Consider the following 27,181-nt stretch of genomic DNA (forward strand, 5'->3'; position numbering starts at 1 on the left):
GTGACAGAAAGTTATCATTGTCTATTCAGGGGAATTAAATAGATTTTTTAAATGCTCCAGTGAGGTCACAGTTTTACTTTTATGCTCATAGAGCACCAGGGCTTGCAGGTGCTGGCATTTCTGTGTTTTTCAGACAAGTGATAAGAACCCAAAGGAACACTTTAATTTTTTTTATTTATTTTTTTTCAGAGGTATATAACATATTTTAATTCTCTCGGAAGAATTTCTCTTTAATGGCTTGTTTTTCTTTCCTTCTTTCTTTTTTTTTTCATTTTCACCAACTTCATTTATTTATTTATTTTTAATTATTTTTTAAATATCTTTATTGGAGTATAATTGCTTTACAATGGTGTGTTAGTTTCTGCTTTATAACAAAGTGAATCAGTTATACATATACATATGTTCCCATATCTCTTCCAAGAACACTTTTAATTTGTAAGCAACTGTATTGTGTAGTTCAGTTACTTTGAAATTCTGCCTAACACCCCCCTCCCCGACTCGTGCGTCCCCAAACTAAAGAGAAATGCAAGACTCTAATGTTAAAAAAAATGCCAACAACCACAACAACAAAAACAACAAACCAGGCAAGACATCCAGTCAAGTCTACCTTCCTAAGTATTCCTGAATTCCACAGTCAAAATATGAACAGAAGCGGTTTGAAAATAGTTTTCTCGGTTGACAGTAATTTCAGGGGCACGCTGGAGAACTTTTGGACTCAGGGTGTGCATCAAAGTGAAAGCATTCAAACCGGCTGTGTTTCCATGTTGGCCCCTTGTGGCCTCTGGGCTGCCTCTAATTGTGTTGTATTTGTGAGTCAAACTCTCGTTTTTGTCTTAGCAAGCTGCACAGTGGAGGCATTTGTTCTCAGTCTCCTGTCACCACACTGCTTGTGTTCCAGGCCACTGTGCCCGAACTCTTAACGGAGAAAAAGGAACCCACTTTAGAATGCTTTGAAGGGTCAGCAGGATTGCTGGACTTGGAGTGAAGCACTGACTTAATTTATATCCATTGGTTATTTTGAGAGCTTAGCTGTGTGTATGTTGTTTCTCAGCCACAGGGGAGGAGCTACAGTATACTTGCAAAAATTATTTCTTTTGCCATGGGTGATATAGACTATGGTTTGAAAAAGTTCTGTTTATTCACCAGGGTCGTATTCTCAAGTGCAAGCATGAACTTCTCCTACATTCCATTTGTTTCTAAGCCCTTTGCTTTGTCTAAGTAAGTGAGGATTCTGAGAGGTAAATCTGTGCATTGGAAAGTTCAAACCATTTTCACCAGAACAAAATAAAGAGGGGGAGAAAAAAAGATTGAGGAACACAGCATAAAACTTAGCTTACTGAAATCTCTCTATCCTTGCAGAAGCGATAAATGAATGTCTGGGTGCTGGTAACCCTTTTCTCGGGGTAGAGAAAGGCAGCCATTGAGTTCTCATTTAGGGCATCTCAGACGCTGAGAAAGGGGTTAAAGAGCTTTTGGCCAAGGTTTTTATTGCTGCTATGGGGCTCGTTTGGATAAACACTATGAATGCTGGGCTCACACTGGTGGCTTTGTCAGGTTGTCACTTCTGTTGTCACCAACCTGAGACCTTATTAGGGGCTTCGGTCTGTATTTGACCTTGGAATCATGGCCATGGCCACTTCCCTGCTCTAAGGACAGCTCCTTCCACTGAGTCATTACTGACGTTAGAGTCAAACTGTCCTTCAGAGGAGAACAAACCACTTAGCTCCAAGTGTGAGCTTGCTGAGCACAACTGTTTACAGACATGTCAGTGACAGTGCAGCCTCTTGTATCCTAGGTGAAGATCATTCGTTAGTCACGAATTCCTTTTTTCAATTTCCTTTCTCCAGGGCACTCTCCCACTGGTTCTTTTCCAGCTGGTGATCTGACAAGTCTTCTTTCTCTTACAGCCAAGGCTAGAGTCCCCTCTCTACTTGAGCTTCTCTGATAACTGGTAACTGAGGGAGAGGACAGTTCTTTAGGGATCTGGCAATGGGTACTCAGGGTTTCACTCAAGCAAAACAAAAACTGTATCTGCCTCCAAAAACTATGGCTTCTGGACCTCATGACAGAAGTTTCTCCCCTCTCCTGGACTTTCCCTTGAGCTTCAAGTTCGTTGACTTAGTCTACCAACCCTCTCTTTCTTTGCCCAGTGACTCTTATTTGTGTCTTCGTCCTTGCTACTGTTTCATTCTCCATAATAGGAATTCAAATGGAAAAAATGTCCTGTCTCAAGCAAAAATCATTTGCATACATGATGATAAAGAAAAGAGGCTGATTTTCTCTAACCTCTTAGAATCAGGGTCTTTATTTTTCATGTTTCAGAAAAGTATTGAGAGGATTGCTTATCAGAAATTAGTTGGCTGTTAAAATTCCCTCATCTGTGAAAATGAAGGGATTAGAGCAAAGGATCTCATAAGGGTCTTGCGCTAAAAGTTTCCATGCCCTGATGATGCTCTGTCTCCTTGTGGGGGAGAACAGATGGATGCTCAGCTTTCATACTACTCATCTTTTTGATCAATGGCTTGAACATCTGTTTGGGATTTCTGATACCACTGCACTGCAATTCCCACTGCTCATCCTTTCAGCTGGCAGCAACAGAATGCCTCTCCAGAAGGCATCAGGCCTCTTGTCTCTGGAAGAGCTTTTTTATTCTTATTATTTCCAAGAATATTATAAGAGCTAGTTTCCTTCATATTTCCTTTCTGAGACTGGGAAATCTATTTTGGGGTAATGGAGAAAAAAAATATATTCCTTTCAAGTAGCTCAAAAGAACAGAGATTTAATATCTAGTCTGGTATTAATTTATAAAATGAAATATAAATTTAAAAGGTAAAATTATATTTTGATTTATTTCTTCAAGGGAGAAGCGAACCTTTTAAAAAAATAACAGAATTTATTTTTTTAATTAATTAATGAGTTTGTTTTTTATTTTTGGCTGTATTGGGTTCTTCGTTGCTGCACGCGGGCTTTCTCTAGTCGTCGCCAGCGGGGGCTACTCTTCTTTGCAGTGCGCGGGCTTCTCATTGTCTGTCGTGGCTTCTCTTCTTGCAGAGCACGGGCTCTAGGCGCGCGGGCTTCGGTAGTTGTGGCACGTGGGCTCTAGAGGCAGGCTCAGTAGTTGTGGTGCACGGGCTTAGTTGCTCCGTGGCATGTGCGATATTCCTGAACCAGGGCTCGAACCCGTGTCCCCTGCATTGGCAGGCGGATTCTTAACCACTGCGCTACCAGGGAAGTCCCAGACTTTTATTTATCTATCTATCTATCTATCTATTTATTTATTTATTTTGCGGTACGCGGGCCTCTCACTGCTGTGGCCTCTCCCATTGCGGAGCACAGGCTCCGGACGCGCAGGCTCAGTGGCCATGGCTCACGGGCCCAGCCGCTCCTCGGCATGTGGGATCCTCCCCGACCGGGGCACGAACTCGTGTCCCCTGCATCGGCAGGCGGACTCTCAACCACTGCGCCACCAGGGAAGCCCCAGACCTTATTTTTTAGAGTAGTTTTATGTGTACAGAAAAATTGAGCTGATAGTACAGGGAATTCCTGTATTACCCATCCCGCACCCCCCATTTCACCTATTGTTAACATCTTACAACAGTGTGGTGCATTCGTTACAATTAATAAGAAATTATTACGAATTATAGTTATTAGTTATATTATTATTAGTTAAAGTCCAGTTTATTGAGATCTCCTTAGTTTAACCTAATGCTCCTTTTCTGCTCCTAGATCCCATCCAGGATACCACATTACCTATTGTCATGCCTCCTAAGACTCCTCTTGGCTGTGACAGTTCTTAGACTTTCGTTGTTCTTGATGACCTTGGTAGTTTTGAGGCGTATCGATTAGGTATACTGGAGGATACCCCTCTACTGAAATTTGTCTGATGGTTTTCTCATGATTAGATTGGGTTATATGTTTTTGAGAGGAAGATCACAGAATAAAGTGCTGTTCTCATCACATCTGATCAAAGGTAATACCTTCAATATGATTTATCACTGTTGATGTGAATCTTGGTTGCCTGACTGAAATAGTGTTTGTCAGATTTCTCCAAGGAAGCAAACTAGTTTTAAACCTGTGTTGACTATTTCTTCAAATAAGAGTTCTAGATTTGGAAATTAATTTGGAAAATAGCATGAGGAAAGGGCCTTCAGCATAATGGAAACAAATGGAATAGTCATTTACCGAGACCACTCACCAAGAGAGATAAATTTTGTGTGTGTGTAGTTGACATACCAGGAGATAAAAAGGAAGGAAACAGGGCTTCCCTGGTGGCGCAGTGGTTGAGAGTCCGCCTGCCGATACAGGGGACACGGGTTCGTGCCCCTGTCCGGGAACATCCCACATGCCGCGGAGCGGCTGGGCCCGTGAGCCATATAAAAAGGAAGAAACAGAAGATGATCTTTTTCTCTGGAAAGTGTCAGCCCCAGGAAGGAATCACTGCCCTGTTGATCATGACTGTCGACTTAAATATTTCATTCTGGTCTGAGAGCCATTTAAAGAAGTTATCATCCAGGGGTACTCTCAGCATTTTGGAACACCTTGCTCAGGGAAGGAAGGAAAAGGCATTTCCTAACCCTCGTCTGCATCTTTCTAGCCTGACTCTATCCAGGTTGATGGGGTTGTGAAGCTTTTCCTGTGGGCTCAGGCTTGTTATTCTTATTTAAAATTGAGTGAAAGAAGTATTATGAAGAATAATTCAGGTATGTAGTTACTTAAATATCCTGTCACATATGTTAATATTAGTGAAAGTTAGGAAAATAACTTCCTTAACAGAATACAGATGTGACCTTATAATTAGATATACTTTGTAGCATTTGAATTCTAAATACCACATATGTGAGTTTAGCAAAAGGAGTTCCCTTTAAATAAACCCATTGTATAGATTAATGTGTATTTACATAATTTTTAGTGTTGTCCAAAATGATTTTTATACTAGTTATTTATATATTTCTCCATAAACTTTTTTCTCCTTTTGTCAATGAGTATTTACATTATTACTGCTTTGTGCATACAGGTATTGTACAATTGCATTTTTCCTCCTCTGGCCCACATATACCAACACCATTTTCTTAGCCATTAGCACAGATGACAGGATCAAAAACATGATTTTCTTTACAGAATTGGGTACAAAGTAGGCACCTAATAGAGGTAGCTATTTTATTAATATTAAAAGTAAATTATAAGTAATGTGAGAATTCTACTACTTTCTTTCTTTCTTTTTTTTTTTTTTTTTGTGGTACGCTGGCCTCTCACTGTTGTGGCCTCTCCCGTTGCGGAACACAGGCTCTGGACGCGCAGCCTCAGCGGCCATAGCTCACGGGCACAGCCGCTCCGTGGCATGTGGGATCTTCCCGGCCCAGGGCTTGAACTCGTGTCCCCTGCATTGGCAGGCGGATTCTTAACCACTGTGCCACCAGGGAAGCCCCACTGTGTCATTTTACTTGTAAATATTTCATTATGCCTCTACCTAGTAAGTTCCGTTTTTTCCCACCATGCCATTATCACACCTCATTCATATAACTTAATACCAAATATCTAATCTTCATATTTTCCTGGTTGTCTCAAACCTGTTTTTTTTTTTTTTTTTACAGTTGATTTGTTCAAATCAGAACCCAAACAAGACCCGTACATTGCATTCGGTTATAGTGAGGCCTTGTTTAATCTTCACTTATAGGGGGGTGTGATTTATGTCAAAGATGGGTAAATGATGGTCTGCATAAAAAGTTTATTTCTGCTTCACTTTTTCTCTGTTCTACTTAAACATTTAATAACATTAGGCCTAGAATTAGCCATTTTCATGATCGAGCATTTTGGTTCATGTGTTCATTCATTCAATAAGTACTTACTGAGTGCCTCCTCAGTGTTAAGCTCTGTTGTAGGCACAGAGTTTCAACAGTTAAAACAGCATCAGCAATCCCTACCTCATGGAGCTTGCATTCTGGTGGCTGGAGCCTCTGCAGATGATAGCACTAGATTTGACTTGGAAGGGAGGAAAGGAAGTTCAGCAGTAAGTCCAGAAGATTTAACTGATACAGATTTGTCATTTTGGAGCTAAGATATTAAGACTTGAAGTGTTTCGCAGGCGTCAGGTCCTTATTAGAGCATTATTTCCATTGCAGTTATTTCTCTCTAACTCCTATCCAAGCTGCCTGCCTACTCACTAGATGAATCTTCTTAAAACTCCGTTTTGGGGCTTCCCTGGTGGCGCAGTGGTTGAGAGTCTGCCTGCCACTGCAGGGGACACGGGTTCGTGCCCCGGTCCGGGAAGATCCCACATGCTGCGGAGCGGCTGGGCCCGTGAACCATGGCCGCTGAGCCTGTGTGTCCGGAGCCTGTGTTCCGCAACGGGAGAGGCCACAACAGTGAGAGGCCCGCGTACCTCAAAAAAACAAAACAAAACGAAACAAAACTCTGTTTTGATCATGACATTTCCTTACCGAAAAACCTAAAGTATGACTCATACTCTGTCAATAAAGGTCAAACTGCCTAGCTTGATACTTAAGACCTTGAAGTCTGACCTTAACTTATGTTTTCAATTTTATCTTTGTGTTTTGTTAACTCTACCGCAGCCAGACTGGTCTTTTGAGCTTACCTTGAGTATCTGCTCTGTATCTTTACATTAGGCCAATAGTAATGCATCTTACATTCTTCTTTGGGTCATTCTCTTCCCTTCCCTCTCCTTCCCTCCAATTTCTTTTCCTATTCTCTCTTTTTTTTTTTTCAATTTATTTTAATTTATTTTTGGCTGCATTGGGTCTTCATGGCTGCATTGGGTCTTCATTGCTGCGCGCAGGCTTTCTCTATTTGTGGTGAGCGGGGACTACTCTTTGTTGCGGTGCGCAGGCTTCTCATTGCGGTGGCTTCTCTTTTTGTGGAGCATGGGCTCTAGGCGCGCGGGCTCAGTAGTTGTGACTCGCGGGCTCTAGAGCACAGGCTCAACAGTTGTGGCGCACGGGCTTAGTTGCTCCACAGCATGTGGAATCTTCCCAGACCAGGGCTGGAACCCGTGTTCCCTACATCGACAGGTGGATTCTTAATCACTGTGCCACCAGGGAAGCCCTGTATTCTCTCTTCTTATCTATTTCAAAGCTCAGCACAAGTTTCATCACCTCAGTTAAGATCACACACCACCAAGCCATTTAATGCCCAGTCCACCAATGTGCCACTTAGTTTACCTTGCCTTCTTTTTTTTTTTTTTCTTTTGTGGTACGCGGGCCTCTCACTGTTGTGGCCTCTCCCGTTGCGGAGCACAGGCTCCGGACGCGCAGGCTCAGCAGCCATGGCTCACGGGCCCAGCCGCTCTGCGGCATGTGAGATCCTCCCGGACCGGGGCACGAACCCGCATCCCCTGCATCGGCAGGCGGACTCTCAACCACTGTGCCACCAGGAAGCCCCTTGCCTTCATTTATACAACCAGCTGTGACTAAGACCTAGACTTTATAAACCAGAAAGCCCTGGATCTGATTTTCAGTCCAGTCACTTATTAGTAATAGGGTCTTGCGGCAAGTCCCTTTATTTCTCAGAGTCTCACTCTCCTTGTCTTAGAATATAAATACAGGATGATTTTCATGGGGCTGTTCTTTCTTTTTTCAATATTTATTTATTTGGTTGCACAGAGTCTTAGTTGTGGCAGACAGGTTCCTTCGTTGTGGCTTGTGGGCTCCTTAGTTGCGGCTTGCCAGCTCCTTAATTGCAGCATGTGCACTCCCAGTGTGGCATGCATGTGGGATCTAGTTCCCTGATCAGGAATCGAACCCAGGCCCCCAGCACTGGGAGCATTGAGTCCTTATCCAGTGCGCCACCAGAGAAGTCCCATGAGGCTGTTTTGAATAGTAATTGAGGTAATGTGTGTAAAGTAGTCAGTGCAATTTTTGGTACTTGGAAGCATTCTATAAGTGATAGTTTATTATTAATTATTTTACTTTGTTTAATTATATCATCTCTAACTTGACTGAAAGGCCTTTAAATAATTCCTTGTACACTGTTGATACTGCATGTCATTTTGTGGGCAGTCATTTTTTTTAGGTTTCTGACCTACCACTTTTAGCCCCTGGGGCTCCTACATAGTCATCTAAATATTGATCCACTTGTCCAGATATTGTTTTTAGTAGTCAGTTGTGACTGGACAGCTATAAGGTATGAACAGAAACATACACTGTGAAAAATGACTAGTACATGAAGGGAAAGCAACTGTAGCTATTATTCCTATATAAGGAGTTAAAATTAGGCCAAATGATTAAATTAGTGAGTCTTTTTCTTTATATGGGGTTTTCTATTAAGTTTAGGCAGGAAAGAGAGATGTTGAGAAACTGATGTTGAGAGATTCTGTCTTGTTAATATTTTATTTGCTGCAAATGGTTTTCCGTGTTGTTTCCTTGCCAACCTCAAAGCAAAACACTCTGCCTTGAAGGAAGAAAAATCAGAGGTGTGTTATATTTCACCACAGGAAGCTATTCACAGTCAGAGGCCAGGAGAATCCAGTTGAATTGTGGATCTGAAGGAGGCCAAAAAAGTGCATTTTAAACCAAGCTAAGCACAAGACACTGCCTCATTAAGAGAGGAGAGTTACAGGCTCACAGTGAAGAGGAGATCACGTAAATTGCTCTCAATTCTCTTGGAGAAGAATAAATGCGTATGCAAATGCCCAGGCCCTGGTTTTCAGTTTCAAAAGGAAATAATGTGTGTTCTGTCAGTGGAGCTCAAAGTATTCAAAGGCTCGACAGAACAGCCTGATGGGAGCTGGATGCAAGGACTTCACGTAGTAGCTCTGTGTCAGTGGCAGTCTCTTGAAACTGGGACTAAAATTAAAAGTAGTTGAGTGCAACCAGTTCTAAGTGTCAGATGAAACACTTTGCTCAGCGTGTGGTGTACAACACTGATTTTCCTATTGTGTTCCGCATTGTTGCGTGAGGTGTTGAATCAGGTCCCTGTGAGTGCATTCATGAATATGAGAGCTGGAAGGCAACTCCATCCATAATTACTGTTCTGAGATGTTATTGCCTATTTGCCTTGAACTTTAATTGGACAAGGTATTTGTGAACTTGCTTTATTCTTTTGACACCTGGAGGCGATGTTTTTCTTCTTTCAATTTGATTGGCCTTTTCCATGGAAACACCTTATGAATGCTTAAATGTTGTACTTTCTAAATTGGTGCTAAGGCACAGAGAGGATTGTTCACCAGAGAAAAAGTGGACTAGGGGAAGACTTTTTCTAAATGGTATTATGCAAACTATGTGATCTCTATGGTTACATATGTGATTCTGAAGGAATTTGAAATGACGATTCTGTTTTAAGTGTCTGAATACCTTTTTGATTTTGGTAACTCCTAATAAGATTATGTGAGTGTGGACACTGCATCTGTTGAAACTTTAATCTTTTAATCTAGACATAGGGTAGGTCAAATAGATAAGGGCAGGGAAAGAGAAGTGGTAAGCATTTGATAATGTGTGTACCAGAGAGGTCTCTTTTTGGGACTTCAAAGAGCCTCCTGGGAAAGTGAAGAGTGACAATGCCTTGGCTCCATAGTGGCTCTAGAATAGTCCCATAATAAGAGAATGCAAATAGGACACAGGAGCCAGGAAATTGCTTCACATAGGGCAGTGGTCTTCAAACTTTCACTTGTATCAGAATCACTTGGAAGGCTTGCTAAAACGCATATTATTGGGCCCATTTCCTGAATTTCTAATTCAGAAGGTCTGGCGTAGGGCCCAAGATTTTGCATCTCTAATAGGTTTCTAGGTGATGCTGATATACTGCTGGTCCTGGGATCTCTGAAATAAAGCAATGATTCTTGCCTTGTTCTCTCAAACTTGAATATGCAGAAGTTGTAAAAAGTGTAAAGTCAAAAAATTATACTGGAATGAGGCCCAAGACTCTGTGATTTAAAAAATAAAAGCACCCTTAGTGATTGGTCTGTTGTAATTGGCCCAGGGACACTGGTCTAGGGGCTCCAAGCCACTGGGACATCACTAACTCTTTAGTACTTGGGTCCTTCATATTTTCATAATTATTTATAACTCGACTGTCAGACTGTTAGAGTTCTAATATGCCTTGAAGAGAAAGAGAAAATAAAATGGAAACATTACAATATTTGTTTTACAATATTTTTTTGTTTTTGTTTTACAATATTTTTTTGTTTTTGTTTTATAATATCTTAATGGCCTAATGATATCATAGGCCAAATCACATCTTATGAAAATATGATATATTGTGATAAAATATGATGAGCATTTAGCAAAACCTGATATAATATAATAAGACTTTGGCATGAAAAAGTTGGTAATCTCCTGATATCAAGTAAAATGTAAATAAATCAAATCTTTTAGAGGAGGCAGCAAGATATAATGAAAAAGAAGACTAAAAGAAAAAAAAAAAGATGACTTTGGAGATGGACAGCTCCAGGCTTCAGCACTTAGAGTCTAGGCACATTACTTAACCTTTTTTCATCTGTGAAGGGGACTTAGTAATTCCTGTCTTACATGTCATGAAGAATAAATAGATAATATAAACAGAGAGACATATTGTGTTTAATAAATGGTAGTTATAGAAGGAAGAAGAAAAAATAGGACACAGGCACTTCTCATCTCTTAGTTTTTTTCATTGCAATTTAACTGGGACAAGAGATGCCTGTCCAGCTTAACATTCCTTGAACAGCAATTTCAACCAATGCTTTTGTATGAATTTGAGACTGACTCTGAAAGTAGACATCATCCCTCAATTTCTTTCATGTAAGAATTATGAATGTAACCCTTGAAGATATAAATTAAAACTAAGGAGATTTTAGACTGATTTTAGATATTGTGTAATAGAAAGCATGTCTTTCTTTGATTAAATAGGTATATGGTATATGCATTTTTTGTGGAATGCTAAGAAAATTTAAACAGATGAGGTGAGTTTTTATATTTTGGCATGGTTAAGGACCATGAGGGCAAAAAAATCAATGTTATATAATAACAATACTATATAATATTTAAGACGGTAACTATATGTATGTATATAAAGTGATTCTGGAAGTAGTGTGTTTCTTGTTAAGCCTGGTTATTCCAAGAACACCTTTCTCTTTACTTTTATATGCTTTATATATAGAATATTCTTCTTTGTACTTTATATGCTTCCATTTTTTTTTTTTTTAATGAGAAGGAATAGATGAAACATTCAGCCAGGATTCTTGAAGAGACTTTAATAAAGAGGTAGTTTAAAGAGAAGTGAGTCAGGTTAAGGGAACCATCAAGGGGTGGTGAGGGACCATGGGGCAACCACCATCACTCTTAGGCTAGATCTGAAAGAGGTGGAGGAAGCTGTGTTTACTAGAATGTAGATGAGGGAACGTCTGATGGAAGCTATGGTGCTAGAGGAATGCAGCTACTGCCTGGATGTCAAAGCAGGGAGGGAATATGAAGAATACATACGTTAATCTCTCTCTGATTCTATTTTGGGATCTGTTGCTGGTGCATTCAACTGAGCAAACACAAATGGATGCCAGTGGGCAAGAGAGTTTGTGTGACACAGGGTAGGGGTCAACCTCACAGGATGAGAACAGGGCAGAGAAGAAAAATGAACAGATGGGAGCTCAGGGGTGCCTAGAAAATAACCAGCATAATAAATAAATATATAATAAATTTTTAAAAAACGAATTACCTTGAGGTAAAGTATGGAGACAGGAAAATTAGATAAAATTTTGTATATATGTAAAGGGGAAAATCAAGGAATTTGGTCTTGTTGTAGGACGAGTAAAGGGAAGTAGTGATAATGTTGGAAAAGGTTATTTTGAGTCAGATAGATGATAAATGGATTTTAATGACAGTTTCAAGATTATAGGCGATATTCACTGGATTTTAAAATAAATTAGAAAAGGCTCTTTTCCAGTCATTTCAAATTAAAAGGAAATCTGTAGAATATTATGAAATCCCAGATCTTAGTAGGGAAAAGTAATGAAAACAGAAGATAGGATGTCATAGTGGAGAGGACATTGACTTAGGATCAGAGAAACAATGGTTAGAATCCTGGATCAGTGTTGAATATTACCGTAAATTTGTGCAATATAGACTCTGAACTCATTCCTTGTGGACTAAATGTGCATAGTATTTCACATGGCTATTGTGAAATTAAATGAATAAACATATGTAAAATGCTTAGGATGAGGTCTAGACATGGCCTTCTGTCGATGAATGATGATACCTACCAATTTTTGAGTGCCAAATTTATGCCAGGTGCATTCTACCTACTATCTCCAAGCCTCCAAGTAACCTCATCTCAGGAGGAGAACTCAGGCTCAGAGTAAGCCATTTGTGCAGGGCCTGTTGTTACCAGTGGCAGAGTCAGGCCTTGAGGCCAGGCCAATATGATCCCAAAGCCAGGCCTCTTGCTGTTAAACTGGAGTTCACATCCTTTGGCCTTTTCTCCCATAAGATGCAAATGCACTTATAATAGCTTCCTAAGAAAAGTCAAAGGATATAATTGTGTAGTAAGTTTTCTCTGAAAATCTGTTCAGGAAAACTATTTAGGTTGGTACTTACAGGCTCCTCATGCAAACGTATAAAATGTTCGAATATTATGTATGAGGCAGCATAGTTTCTAAATGGATGGACGCATTAAAATCAAAGCCTGCTTTTGAAATGAGGCTAAGTCATCTTAATCATCCTCAATGTCATTAACTACAGATTGTTCTGAATATCATAGTCTGTCTAATTATTTTAACTTCTATAAAGGGAATACTCAGGAAGACTTTGTGAATTTTCCTTATAGTTTTTAAAAATTGTGATGTAATTAGAGAAATGTCAAAAACTTAAGAGGCTATAAACGTTCTAAGGAGAATAAACACGAAATAAAAGTATAGGAATTAATAGTAGTAATGTATATCAGAGAGAAAATACAATTAGAAAGAAGTTCCTTTTGACAACTGCAAGAAAAATTTTGAAGTACTTCTTAATGAATTTAGCAAAGGATATGCATGGATTATGCAAAGAAAACTGAATACTTTTTTAGGAGATGAAAAGGGAGATTTGAATAAGGGATGGATAAGATGACAAATGGTTGTTAAGATGTCAGTTCTTATCAAGTCTGTTTATCGACTGAATGTAATCCTAATGAGCCTCGTTGGACTTTAAGGAATTAAACTCTCAACAAATTGATACTAAGCTTCAATTGGAAAAGACATAGGCATGAATATAAAAGTATATTCTGGAACCACAATGAGGAAGGATGTATCCTACCAGATGTAGGGACACTTGTAAATCAGCAAAAGTTAGGACTAAAGATAAGTGGAAGTGAAAAGAGATAAAAAGGATATGTATACACATATACTTGAATTATTATTTATAGAAATTTGACAATAATTTAAATGTCATTAAAAAGATAATGGCTAAGTAAATTATGAAACAGCACAAACTTGCAGATGTTAAAATGACATGTATGAACAGTAGACAGACACATGGAAAAATAAGTATAAATAATAGGTCAAAAAGGAATACAATGTTTTGTAATTATAATGTATTATATATGCCAGGTTTAAAGGAGAACATACTCACATTCGTGCTCGGTGTATGTTCACCTGTTTAAATGAGTACATATTCATATTCATAGATTTAAAAGAGAAAGAACATGAATAAATATATTTGTTGAATTCAGATAGTGAAATAAGAATGATTTTTGTTGTTCCTAAAATGATCTTACTGTTTTTGTAATGTTTTAACAATAAAAGTTTTAATGTAGATTATGTAAACTTTTATAGACTATGACTAAAGCATCAACCAAAGTGTGTTGGCTCGATGATGTTTGTCATGCGAAACTTGAACCCATAAAAAATAATTCTGAAGTATGAACACAGAATTTAATCTTGTTCTCAATTATCTTGACCATCTCAAATCTACTAATGTTGCTTAAAGTTCCTTATGATTAGATGAACATTTTCATAATTTCTTAAATCTGTTCCTGTTATACACGCTATTTTTCCATCTTCATCTACTCTGTTTTCCCTACTTTTCTGAGCTCTTGAAAGATTTACATGTTTTCGGTTGCTGTTTCACATTTATAATACTGTGACAATTTTCTTATTAACAAGTTTATCGGTGCCTGCTACAAACCTATTTTTATTAGAAATGTAAAAGCTGTTCTTAAAGATAATTTGAAATTATTTCAGACTTATGTTTTCTTTTTTGTTCTTTTAGGTAAGTAACTGAACGGGGACATGAAGAACTGATATTTCAAATGACAACCATGTTGCAAAAGGTACTTTTGGTATTTTAATATTACTGTAGAAGGAGCACTATAAAAAGACACAGAGGTTGGAATGTATAAGTTCTATTTTGGTAAAAATAATTTTTTGTGTAAACAGATTTAAAGATGTTATAGTTTTGATAATATTTTAATTATGAGAAATGTAATACCTGTATGATAGGACTTTTCTTTCTGAGTCTAGGAAATTATTGTAAGTATTATTTGGGAATAGAAAGATAAATTGATCACTTTGTCAACATATTCATTGGTGGAATGAGGGAGGTGGGGGAAAGAAATTAGATGCAACAAAGTGAACACATTGAGATTTGTGCATCAGAGCTGTATGTTTTCTCCAAGGGCTTATGGTTTGTTTCCTGTGATCAAAAAATTATCTTCAGAATCGCTCATAAAATTGATTGCTCTAAGCTTGTCAATAAGGCAATTTGATTTTGGATAATTCAAATGGATTGCATCAGTGTGGAGAATTTGCCAGATTCTTTTTATATGAAAAAAATTTAAATAAAAGGGAGGGAGGGAAGAAGGAAACATTACACTTAAATAATAGAATATAGAGATCTTGGATATCTGTCACATGCATGATTTGGGGAAATATGATTCCTTTTTGAAGTTATGAAACTTATCTAGAAGAACCTCTTTATTTTCAAGAAGGAATCTTTAAAATATTATAAAAACCATGACATCTGGTTGAGAGGGAGATAATTGCACTATGAGCTATTAGATGAGCTGTGTGACTCCACTACCATTGACAATTATGCAAAAGACCAGTGACATTTAGATGTAATGAAGCATGTATTGTCCCTTTATACTAAATTAAAAATTCATTCCAATGAATAGAAGATATATGAGAATAGTAAAAGAGAAGAACTCAACTTGTCTGTATAAAACCACAATTAAAAAAATTCTAATCTTGCTGAAGGGGCTTATAAGAACTCAGGGCAGGTGCTATGAAGAGGCTTAATTTGAAGAGAAGTTAAAAAAAAAAATTAAGGAAATAACTTTACACCAAAAAGTTTATACTCTTCCAATGATGACCATTTAAGTAGCATGAATTTTCTCTACTTTGTGGCTATTTTTTGAGTGTCAAATGAGAATTAGGCGACTTTATTAATACTGATAATGAGAGAGCACTAATTAGCTTGGGCTATTTTTAGGAAGGGCAGATATTACCCTGTATTATTATATGAATATATTATGATACAATTTGCTTCACTTGAGATATCAGTGAGATTTCCAAGTGTAAATGCTAAGTTGGCAGTTGGATAGGTAGATGAGTCTTAGAAACTCAGAGCAGAGATCTATGGTAGGTTTTGGAAACCATTGTCTCACAGTTGGTAACAAAGACTGTGGAAACCAATGGGACCACTTTTGTAGAGATTATAGTATGATGAAGAACAGAGGACCGGTTCCAATACCTGAAGAAAAGGAGAGAATGATAAGTTGAGCTGGAGTGTCAAATGTTGCTGACAGGTGAAGGAAGATGAAGACTTCAGTAAACCCACTGAATTTTTCCACATAAAGGTCCTTAGTGACTTTGGCAAGGGAAGTTTTCTTGGAATGGTGGGGGCATATGCCATATTGGCGTGGGTTGAAGAATAAATAGGAGGTTAGGAGAAAAAGTTAGCAAAAAAGATAGTTCTTGTGAAATTTTTGTCTGTAAGTAAAAGTGGAGAGAATCCAGTAGCTGGACTGGGATGTTGGTATGACAGAGTTTCGAACATGTTTAAGTGTTAATGGGAATATTGCAGAGAAGGGGAGAGATTAAAGGCATGGATTTCTGAGAAGGAAGGAAGGGATGGAGTCTCAGTGCAGGAAGGGGGATTACTCGTAGCTGATGGGAGGAATCCTCCTCAACATAACTAAGACAATAGCAGTAGGATATGTACAGACACAGATAGGGTTATAGACTTGGTAGGTAGTTTAGGGGAGTATCAACAAAGGTTTCTATTTTCTCTGAGAAGAGGGTGTGGTCAGAATACTTAGTAGGGATTTGAGGAAATGCGAAGAGTTTGAAGTGGTGTTTGTGGAGAATGGGAGAAGGAAATTTGCACTGGGGACAGTGTTAGACTAGGTTGGTATTAATGACTGGGAATTTGTAATGGTTGGGAATTAATGACTGTGTCATCCGATTCCCTCAATTTTGCCAGTGGATTTAAGCTTCCAGTCTGATTACAATTCTCAGTCAACCATTGTAGACCATGACAAGCCTTAGGTGGTTGAAGGATTTATTGAAACCTAATATATAATGATCTTCTCCCATAGAATTAAAATAGAGCCATATTTGAAGACATTAATCTAATTGTGGTGTTTTCCCTTAATTTGCATGAACATATGTGTGTTTATAAGTGTACTATATGCATGAATATTTCTTTCTAAAAATCAGAAATCAGACATATTTGGCTTGGATGAAAGGGAAAAGAAAGATATTGAGTATTCTTTTCTCGGGTACTCATTTTTGGTGTGTGTCTCCTAATGGCAGTATTTTTATGGCAAAATTTAAGAAACTGTTTGACCTTGAAGAAAAGATGACTTTTATTTTTAATTCAAAACTTATATCTTGTTTGCCATGACTGAAGAGAGCCTGCTGTCCGAAGCTACTCAGGCATCATTGGTTTGGCATGTTCTTCCTACTCTGGTGCGCGTCCTTTGGATGGTCTAGTTAGACTGTGGAAGTATTAAACAGGCCCGAAGATGAAAGACTTCAGTTTGTTGACTTTGAATTATAAGAATGTTAATATGCTTATTTAACTAGAAACTCTAAATTTCTATTTCCCATTTTGATATTTTAGACTGTTTACTTGAGAGTATAGGGCTTTTTATAAAACTGAAGAGATCTCTAGTTGAGGGACTTTCAGATGTTGTTTTAGCTGCAAAACCACACTGAATAATAAAATCTGGTGTAAATAAAGATATAAAGAGAACTATTCTGGTTCCAGTAGGCATGGGGGACCTGGAGCCCACTTACTCAGGTCACCTCTTTCCCCTCCTCTTCACCCACTTTTGGGTAGGTCCCCTGAGACATCACCATTGACCCTCCATGAAACATTGCTTGAAAATTACAATTCTAGGTGGTCACAACTCTACTGAATTTCATTAAAATATAAAGTTCTTAACATAAGTTAGCTGTGGCTTTAAGATAATTTTTCTCTCTCTAATAAAATAGGCAGGTTAGTGTTTACTTTGACCCAAAGTGTATAATTATCTTATATTGTTAATTTTAATGATAATATAATAGATACTGAATTTGGTCAAAGCAACTCCATAGAAACCACTGCTATTTATGTTGCAAATCTGAGGTTTGAAAAGCCAGGCACTCAATTTAATTAATTCTGCAGGTCAGGATGACCAAAGTTCGTAAACGGGGACCCCTTTTCTAAGTTCAGGAATAGAACTGTTCTTTATTGTCCTCAGAGGATGGACATAGGACTATGGCAGGGAGGATTTAACTGCCTTGGTCTTGAGTAGCCATGAAAGTATGTTGTTATAAGTTACGAAGATGTTGTTCTTCTGTTAGGGTATGACTTTGTCTATGACTGACAGTATCCATAGACATGGAATTGGATGTTTTCAAGAAAATAATAGTACCTTTTTGAAAACTAGAGCATGGATAAAGTAGATATAAGGAATGGTTAAAAGAAAGCTAAAGTGGAGTATGTGGAACTTGCTAACAGAGTTATAAAGTCAAACTAATATGGGACAGTATTGAACATATGGTTTGTGCCACATACAATGTCAACTTGTTTGGTTGAGTTATTTTTAACAGTCATAGCAAATGAATGAGGAAAATATTATGACTTGATCTTATATTCGATGAAATGAAGTCTCTTAGAGGTTAAGCAATTTGTCCAACTCACACAGTGAGTTACCAGCAAATGTAGTGGGGTCAAAATTGAGATCCGGATCATTTTATTTCATCACCAAAGTGGCCTAGTGAAGTCAGATTCAACAGCCACCTGGAACTAGAAGTAGCTGAAGTGAAAGCAATGTCCTAAACTGTTAGAGACGTAGCTAGAAGAGGGCTGGTCCTCCATGTCAGAGTGCTTCCCAGGAGGTTAAGTACCTCCAATAGCTCCATGAGAAAGAAGTGATTCTGACAGTCCAATGACGGTTTGTATCCTTAAAATCTACTGCCTTTCTCATTGCCTCCAGACAATCCTTCCTCTAAATACTACGGTGATTAGAGGACTGTCCCTTCAGGGCTCAGGTCACTTGGAGCTTATGCCACCAAGAGCTTTAGCACTGAGGTCAGATGGGAAAAACTCTAGCTGGCTGAGGACTCCCCATGATGTCCCCGTTTGAGAGTCTGGCCATTGATGGGGAGAGCTTTGTCTTTTCATTCCAAGATTCATTTCCTGGGGAAGGAAAAGGAGCTCAGTTCTGGGTTGTGTCCTGACATCTTCTATTCAGGTGTTTATCCCTGAATCACACACTAAGATCTGTATCTCCTACTTTGTGAAATCTTGTTGTAGTTATGGAGAAGAAAGTAATGAAAGGAAATAAGAACAACTAAAAGGGTTAAGTTTGACATCACGTGAGCCAGATATAAAGTTTATAATCTTGAGTTTTGAAAAGGTTTTTTAAGGCTTGTTTAAAATGTGTAGGGTTCCTGGGAGAAAATAGCAAAGACTAATAAACTTCTCAGATGTTAGGGAATAGAATACCCTGCATGGGAATGATCATTAATAATACGTGTACTTTTGTTTGTCTGTGATGTCAAACACATTTTTTTATACTTCAGTGGTGTCAATTTCTTATCTTTTGGTGTAAATCAAATGTAATATTTGAGACTTTCCTACAGTGATGAAATATTGACCCTCTGTTCTGATCAATAATTATAACATAACTTGCTTTAATTTAGAAAATTCAAACTCTTAAGCTCTGTATCTTCTGGAATATTTTTTTTCCTGGAGAACATATATAATTGGGAATAATGATAGAATTAGATTTGTTCATATTAACCCATTTAAGTGTAACCGTCAAATCAAAGTGGCAGCTTTCTGGTCTCTCTCTCCTCAGCTAAATTTAATAGATATACTACCCTTGTGTTACTGTAATTGTATTTTACTCACAGTTCTTGTGACTGAAGATAAGAATCTTTTTTCATTTCATCTTATTTCCTGTTTTGTTATATTTTGTTTTTGGTTAAAGCTGTTTACAATAGGCATAAAAACCCTTTTTCTGTCTTCACTGTGAAAGAGGGGGAAAATGAAAACTCAGTAAACCAAAGTACTACTGATTTTTCTGAAAGAAAAGAAGAGCATTTGGGGGTGGGGGGGAACGTGTTCACTCTATGACAAGTTTTTTGGGAACTAATCCCTCACTCTGTGGTCAGTCTACGTACAACACAGACCATGTAGAAAGAATTGATATCCGATAACATGAACAAAGCTCTAATGAGCTAATTGATTACTTACTTTTCTCAAAGCAAAATTTGCCTTCCTCTCCCACAGTCCCTCCATTCAACTTGTATAAATTATTTGTAATTCAAGCAACGTTAGTAATTCTTTATTACAACTACTGTATTGGTCCCATAATCAGGGGCACAACAGTAAAATTTGTGTTAATTATTTTTATCAACCATATTCTTTAGTGTTTAAAATTTTGCAAACAAAGTAACAGTAGAGTAAGTATGTTCTTCTTGGGCATGTTAGAGAGGCTTTTTTTTTTTTTTTTCCACAAACATATGAATCACAGCAATTTCCATGTCTGAGTCCACATGCTTAGAGGCAAAGCATATGAGAAAAGCAGGGCCTTACCCTGATCAGTGGACTGAAGCTGGAAATACTGATCTCACAGAAAAGATCATGCCCTTCTCAGCATGCATCTGGCCCTTTTCATTTTGCTTTCATCAGCTGGGGCTGTTCAGTGGTGCAAAGAAAACATTGTAAAATGCTTACAGCTTTTGGAAGTGCTTCTGAACTCTTCAAATAATGGTAAGAGTTGCAAATCTTATAGGAAGAGCCTATCACAGAAAAGCTTTATTCAACTCCACAGGGAATGGTGAACGCCAGTTAGTGAGAGCTGCTCTAAAGTAAAATACTTGTAAGAAGGGGATGCTGAAGTGTGCATTGTTGTAAAGCTGGAAGGGAACAAATGTTTGTTTCATTGCACATCTAAACCTAATCTGAAAAGGGTGTCTATGGCCGCCAGCAGAGGGAGAGTGAAATTTTGCAGATGGATAAAAAGGAACTTTCAACAACCTAGCTTAGCTCTTTGGCAAAAATCCAGTGCACTGGGAATTCTCCAGCAAAATGGGTTGAACTTGGCAAATCTGCAAATGTGCATATTTCTACTCAGAACAATCAGGCAAACATAGAGACTTCCAGAGGAACTAATTATCTTTTGTTTTGTTCACCTTAGAAAGAGGATAATATTTGGAAGATGATTAACTGCTAAGAGATTTTAGAAGCAACGTTTGAAAAATGTTGAAAGAAAAACCTATATTTAGCCTTTTTCAAAAAAAAACCCCCTATATTTAGCCTTTTAATACCCATTTGTGCTCCCTAAATAATTTATCATAATTAACAGTAGTCCAAGCCATATGGTTTATAATTTGAAGATGTTTGTTTATTATTTGCTCTTTGCCTTTTAACTAAAAAAATTCTCTTTCATTATCTTTTTTTTTCTTGCTGCTTATTGCTGTAGTTTCATCGTTATGAAACCAATGCCATTATTTCTCTAACTATGTATATGTATGAAACAAACCCTGTTTACTGACTCAGATTATTTACATTACAGAAAAACAAGCTACAAAAGAGTAGAGATGAGTTTATCTCCAAAGAATATTTCCTAGAAAATATTGGCATATATGAAAATGTTATGATATATCAATATTAGCATATATTATAGTATGTGTTTTATAGTATATGTGTTTGTATGAAAATATATGAGATGGGTGGATGACGGTCTTTCAGAACAAATTATTGTAGCAATTTAAAGTAATTGGACCTAAGTGTTTTAAATTCCAGTATACATATTTTAAGTATTTTTATCAAAAAAATTAAATCATACCAAACAGTAGAGAGGACTGACTTATTTGAAATGTAAATCCTTGATTTTCACATTTTGTAGAATTTTTTAGTTACAGTTGTGGCATTACAAAATAATATTTAATGTGCTTAAAATAGGAACATTAAAGAGAACATGAACTTTTAAGAGGGGACTGGTGGATAGAGTTTTTTAAATAAAATGAATAAATTTATATGTTCTGAGGTGGAAACATGGCCAAAGTAAAAGAAGAAAGAAAGTAAAGAAAGGCATAGAATACTATGATTGAATCTATTTCTGTGCCTGGCCATAGTAAATATCTGAAGGACACTAAACTGTTAATGGTGGCTGCCTTTGGTAAATAGGACTCTGAGTAGACATAGGAGATTTTTATAAATACATTCTGTATTGTTTGGATCTTTTTTCAATGAGTGTGTATTAACACACACACACATATATATTTATTTTTCTAAGGGAATATGTATATATTTTAAAGAGAATAACATAGTGGAAAGACTATTAGTCCTAACTTTGCTATTGAGTGTGTGACCATTTAAAAAAGTAAATAGATCTGCTTATTTTACATGATTATTATGAGAATCATTTGAAATTATGGATGAGGAAGAGATGAACTTTTTTGTTGTCAAATAGGGACACTGACAACTAGAAAACGTTGCAGTTCTATTGAGATAATTAGGCTGAGAACTTTGCAGGAAGTGTACAGTTAGGATGGTGTCAAGAGAGTAGCACTGACATAAAGTTATTTCTATTTGTAAGTGTTAATTCCAAAAGGACTGAAACTGGGGAGTCACAAAAGCATCCCTGTGATAGAGAAGACTGTATGTGGTGGAGTTACAAAATACATCATTAGCCATTGTTAGTGAGTGGAAAAGTAATAGCAATTAGAGTCCCCCCCCCCACCCCGATAACATATGTAGAATTTTGGTTTGGGTCCATCAGTTTCACTTACTATAAATCTACATTAAAATTCCATATGGTCTGTATCCTTCAGGAGCATGATAATGACTACCTCTAGGAAAACATATTAGAGAAAAAATGTACTGAACTGAATACTTACTGAAGGCTCTAACGTTTCTTCCAGATCTATAATTTTCTGATATAATAGGTCAATAAAGGATTGGAACAAGATGCGTTATGTTGGCCCAGGTTACCTATGTAACAGTAGAACTAATATTAGCTTGTGGTTAGAGTACTTTACATAGTTGTTCACATCTATTGTTGCTAGTTCTTCCCATTGTAACTATCCACATTATCTGATAACACTCAAATAGTGCCCTATTAAATATTGCCTGAATAATAAATATTTATATTATATGAAATATTTACATAAAATGTCTGTCATCGGCACTTCAGTATCTTTTTGCAGTACAATTTTATAGCAAAATGAAGCTTATTGTAAATTCTTTTGACCAGTGTAACTCCTTTCCCTGTTGAATAGGTAAAGTTATTATCATTCCCACTTTCTGAGCCAAGGTAATTAAGATACTAAGAGAATAAGAGGTTTGCTCAATATAATAATTCTTAATAAAAGTTTTAAAAAATGAATACAATCTCTACCATTTTAAAAACAAAAAAGGTAAAAAGGAAGGAAAGGAGAGATAGTGGGAATGAGAGAATGAGAAAGACTTTCCAGTGTATCATGACTACTTTGTCAAGTCCAGATGAGCCCCTTAAATGGAATATTTTAATGTTGAAAATAGGTTTTAGTTTGTACTCTTAAATTATTTTCCTAAAACATTGTTTTAGATCAGGATTAATTTTTTAATAATACCTTTTAAAAAGGATATGTTCTTGAATTTTCCCAGTTAGATTTTGGAGTCTATATTTGAGTTCAACACTTTGAATTCTCTAAATGTTTAAAAAATCTCTTCATATCCTTTATTCTCTTCATCTATGTTGGCCTTGTCTGTAAATTTGTTAGACATGTATCATAAAACTCTTAAGATGTACCTATTTTTATTCAGTAGCTTGAAAGCCTTATTTGGAAACCATAGAGAAGTTATAGTGTGGAGCTTGAAAAGAGATCCAAGTCTTATAAACATGGGGCAGTTTGTTATGAAATTTAGATATAATAGCATCTTCAAGATATTTTTTCTGCATTTATGTTCTCTTGTATTAGGGAACTTTCACTGATGCTTGTTTTATGTTCTTTGCAATGGAAATGTTTTATTGCAGTAATAGCTGACATCTTTAGTGTTTACTTCATGCTAAGGACCTCAGGCACATCATACCTTTTTTTTTTTTTTTGGCCACACTACACGGCATGCGGGATCTTAGTTCCCCTACCAGGGATCGAACCTGCACCCCCTGCAGGGGAAGCACAGAGTCTTAACCACTGGACCACCAGGGAAGTCCCAGGCGCATCATACTTTGAGGTAGGCTTTTATTCCCATTTTGTAGAAGTGGAAACCGAGGCTTAGCGTGGTTATTGACTTGTTTGGGTCACATCAATTGTGGCATAGCTAGGCTTCAAATCCACACCTGTCTGATTTCAAAACTCATGCCTTTAATCACAAAATCAAACTGCAACCTATGTATCTAAATACATAGATAACTTTCATATGTAAACATAATAATGAAATATCCATTTGTGTTACTTTAATTATATCCAGTCATTGATAGAATTAACATAGGGTAAGATGAGATGTGATTGCATAGGGTTTCTAATGTGAACTACAATCTGATTCCACATCTGCTTACTTTTATTTCTGTAACCTGATGGGGGAAAGGCCCCAGCACATGTGTATTCAGATTGGGAAGGAGTAGCACCTGCTGTTTCCTAAAATTTAGAGCTTTTGGGGGCCTTAGAGAACTAGTCCAACCCCTGTTTTTTTTGTTTTTTTTGTTTGTTTGTTTGTTTGTTTTTACATTCGAATCCCCAAATCACGGTTGAAATGATAGTCTAGGAAGAACAGAATGTTTCTTCTGTTGGAGGAGAGATCTGTTTAGGATACATGAAGGAACATGTGAATTTGAAGATGTGAATACTATTTTTGAAAGCTTAATGCAACACAGTCTTCATATTAATGGTAATGACTGGTGCTTCTGGGGCTGAGTCCCGATGACTGCGGTCTTCTGAATAGTTACTAGAAAATACATCTAGACTAAAGGTTGTGGCTAAATATGGGGTCTGTATTTTCTGATTTTCCCAAGACAGTAAGTCTATGACTTCTAGTGAATAGAACTGAGTTACAAAAATTAGATTTCGATTTCTTCTCTAGTTATTATTTCTCTTTCTACTTCCTTGTGTGTTTTCTAGAGAAAGCTCTTTTGGAGCCGGAGTCTTGTCTGTTTTCTTAACCTCAGGATCCTCAGTGCCTTGAAGCTCATGATGGGAGCTCAGTAATCATATTGGGTTAAACAAATAAATGGTAAATGCCAAACTAGATTTAAAGAACTCTTTACCAAGAATATGAATTAGTTTGAGAGGAAAATTAGTCTCCAAAGAGACTTTTCTTAAAAGGATAGGTTAAAATTGTCAAAGAAGAATATAGGTTGGAGTGTATTTGGATAGTAATGTGACTGAGAGTAAACGCGTCAACTTTCTGCTAAGACTGTACTCTCATTAATGGTCAAGACTGAGTCACTTTCGTACCTTCCATTCCTAGCACAAGGTCTGACACACTAAAAAGGTAAAAAACGAAAACCTCAATAGGCGTTTGTCAGATAAGTGAATAAATGAGTATGTGTGAGAACATCTTCAACCATTATAATGGCATCAGGATTTCCATTCAATGTATTTTAATGAGTAATTCAATGATCAAATTACATATATTCTTACTATATATAAAGTACTGTTATAGCACTTCAGTGGAATTAAGATGACTTAAACAGGGCTCTGCTTTTAAGGAACTTACAATCACAAAGGAAATATACAGGGGCAACTTAAATTCCAATTCCAAAAATGCTGTGGGAGCAGAGAGGAGGGAAGGCTTGAGTAAAGGACAGTGGGTATTTCAGAAAAAAGGAAGAGCATGTGCAAAGGCACAAGGGTGTGTGGAACATGCCGATTCCAGAACAGCAAGTAATTCAGGATAGCTAGTCCTCAGGGCTTGTGCACAAAACAAGTCTGAGTAGAGGGCCCAAGAGTCACACAGCTGCTTTCAGCTACCATCTTTCTGCCAAAGCACCAAATGCCACAAGAAAACAGAACTCATAAAAGTCTCTTTATGGGGGCTTCCCTGGTGGCGCAGTGGTTGAGAGTCCGCCTGCCGATGCAGGGGACACGGGTTCGTGCCCTAGTCTGGGAGGATCCCACATGCCGCGGAGCAGCTGGGCCCATGAGCCATAGCCACTGAGCCTGCGCGTCCGGAGCCTGTGCTCCACAACGGGAGAGGCCACAACAGTGAGAGGCCCGCATACTGCCAAAAAAAAAAAAAAAAAAAAAAAAAAGTCTCTTTATGGATAGCTCTCTTGGATGTAAACCCACTTCCCATATCATATTACATCCAGGTCAGTTCTACAAGCTTTTGATGCTCCCAGCTTCCAACGTTGTTTCTCATTCTCCTATTTTAGATTTTGCTTCATAACTTTGATTTGATGCATCCTATCCTCCACCCTCCACCACCAGCACTGCCATGGGTGGCACTCCTGCTGTTGGTACTAACTGGAGGACCACATGAGACGTAAAATTAGAAAAAAAAAAAGGGTGGGGCTCAGTTCACAGGGGACCTATCTTCCATGTGTTAGATGTTGAGGGTCTGGTGAGAAAGAAGTAGCATTAGCAATAAATTCCAGCTGTTTGGTTGTTATGATATGTTGTAAGATGCCACAGATCTTGGGGAATCCATCATGGTTCTGTATTGAATCCTTACTTTGTAGGTTCAGAAACTATGTTTGTCAGCACATCAAGAATAGAGCAGTCTCAGGGGTGAATTCATATTAACTGAGCTCGCAGAAAGTGATGTATAAAACAGGATTCCACTGTATTTTCAAGGCATTTGAATAGTAGTGCTAACATGAGTATAGTATTCTAACTTTAAAAGCAACTGAAATTGTATGGGAACCAAATATTAACAGAAGGTTTTTTAAAAAATTTTATTTATTTATTTATGGCTGTGTTGGGTCTTTGTTTCTGTGCGAGGGCTTTCTCTAGTTGTGGCAAGTGGGGGCCACTCTTCATCGCGGTGCGCGGGCCTCTCACTGTCGCGGCCTCTCTTGTTGTGGAGCACAGGCTCCAGACACGCAGGCTCAGTAGTTGTGGCTCATGGGCCTAGTTGCTCCACGGCATGTGGTATCTTCCCAGACCAGGGCTCGAACCTGTGTCCCCTGCATTAGCAGGCAGATTCTCAACCACTGTGCCACCAGGGAAGCCCAACAGAAGGTTTTTACATAAGCACGAGGCCAGAGGAAGAGGAAGATAATTATATAATTTAATTTCCAATGGCATCAGCCTAGTATCCCAAGATACCATCTGCATAAAAAGGATTAGGTGGCTAGCAGGGTAGGGATGCAGATGACGTAGGGCCAGTGCATCACTTCCCTTGCTTGGACTGGCACTGTCCACACCTTTCTTCTCTGACTCTGCTTTACCTGTGAGGCCACTGCTGCCCAGACTGTCATCTGGTCAGAGCATTCTCCTCATTAGTAATGTATTCAGGAGGTGAATAGGTTTTATTTCATGGGCCACCTCTGATTGATTGGAATTGGCTGCCTAGAGCAGTCTTGAGAAGGACTCCAAGACTCAGACAAGCTCGGTGGACTAGAGTGACTGGGAGATTGATTGAATCTCTAGAGATTCAAATCTAGAGTGGTTGAAGAATGCTCTGGGCTCCGGGAGGGTAGAGTAGACATAATTCAATATATTTCCCTTCTCTGCATTAATTATTCATATTATGTACAGTACCTGAAAGAGCATAAGCAGAAAAGTGACATCATCAGATTTTCCTTTAAGGAGGGTCCAAGATGATCAAGTCACCTGCCCAGATTTTTTGCACCCAGC

General features: G+C 37.9%; 1 protein-coding gene across 8 annotated transcripts in view; it reads left to right on the top strand.

The window, feature by feature from the left end:
- ANK2 (ankyrin 2) overlaps positions 1-27,181 on the top strand; it is a 683,094-nt gene that overhangs the window by 183,422 nt on the left and 472,491 nt on the right. For 7 of the 8 annotated variants that reach the window (XM_049708962.1, XM_033437973.2, XM_049708960.1 and 4 more), the window contains exon 2: positions 14,166-14,226. The exons of the other annotated variant lie outside the window; for it this stretch is intronic. In XM_049708962.1, the coding sequence (XP_049564919.1) occupies positions 14,206-14,226 (21 nt within the window). In that variant the 5' untranslated portion in view covers positions 14,166-14,205. The remainder of the gene's footprint in view (positions 1-14,165; positions 14,227-27,181) is intronic. 8 annotated transcript variants of the gene reach the window in all.

The sequence above is a fragment of the Orcinus orca genome, chromosome 4, assembly GCF_937001465.1.
Source record: "Orcinus orca chromosome 4, mOrcOrc1.1, whole genome shotgun sequence".
In the NCBI taxonomy this organism is placed as follows: domain Eukaryota; kingdom Metazoa; phylum Chordata; class Mammalia; order Artiodactyla; family Delphinidae; genus Orcinus; species Orcinus orca.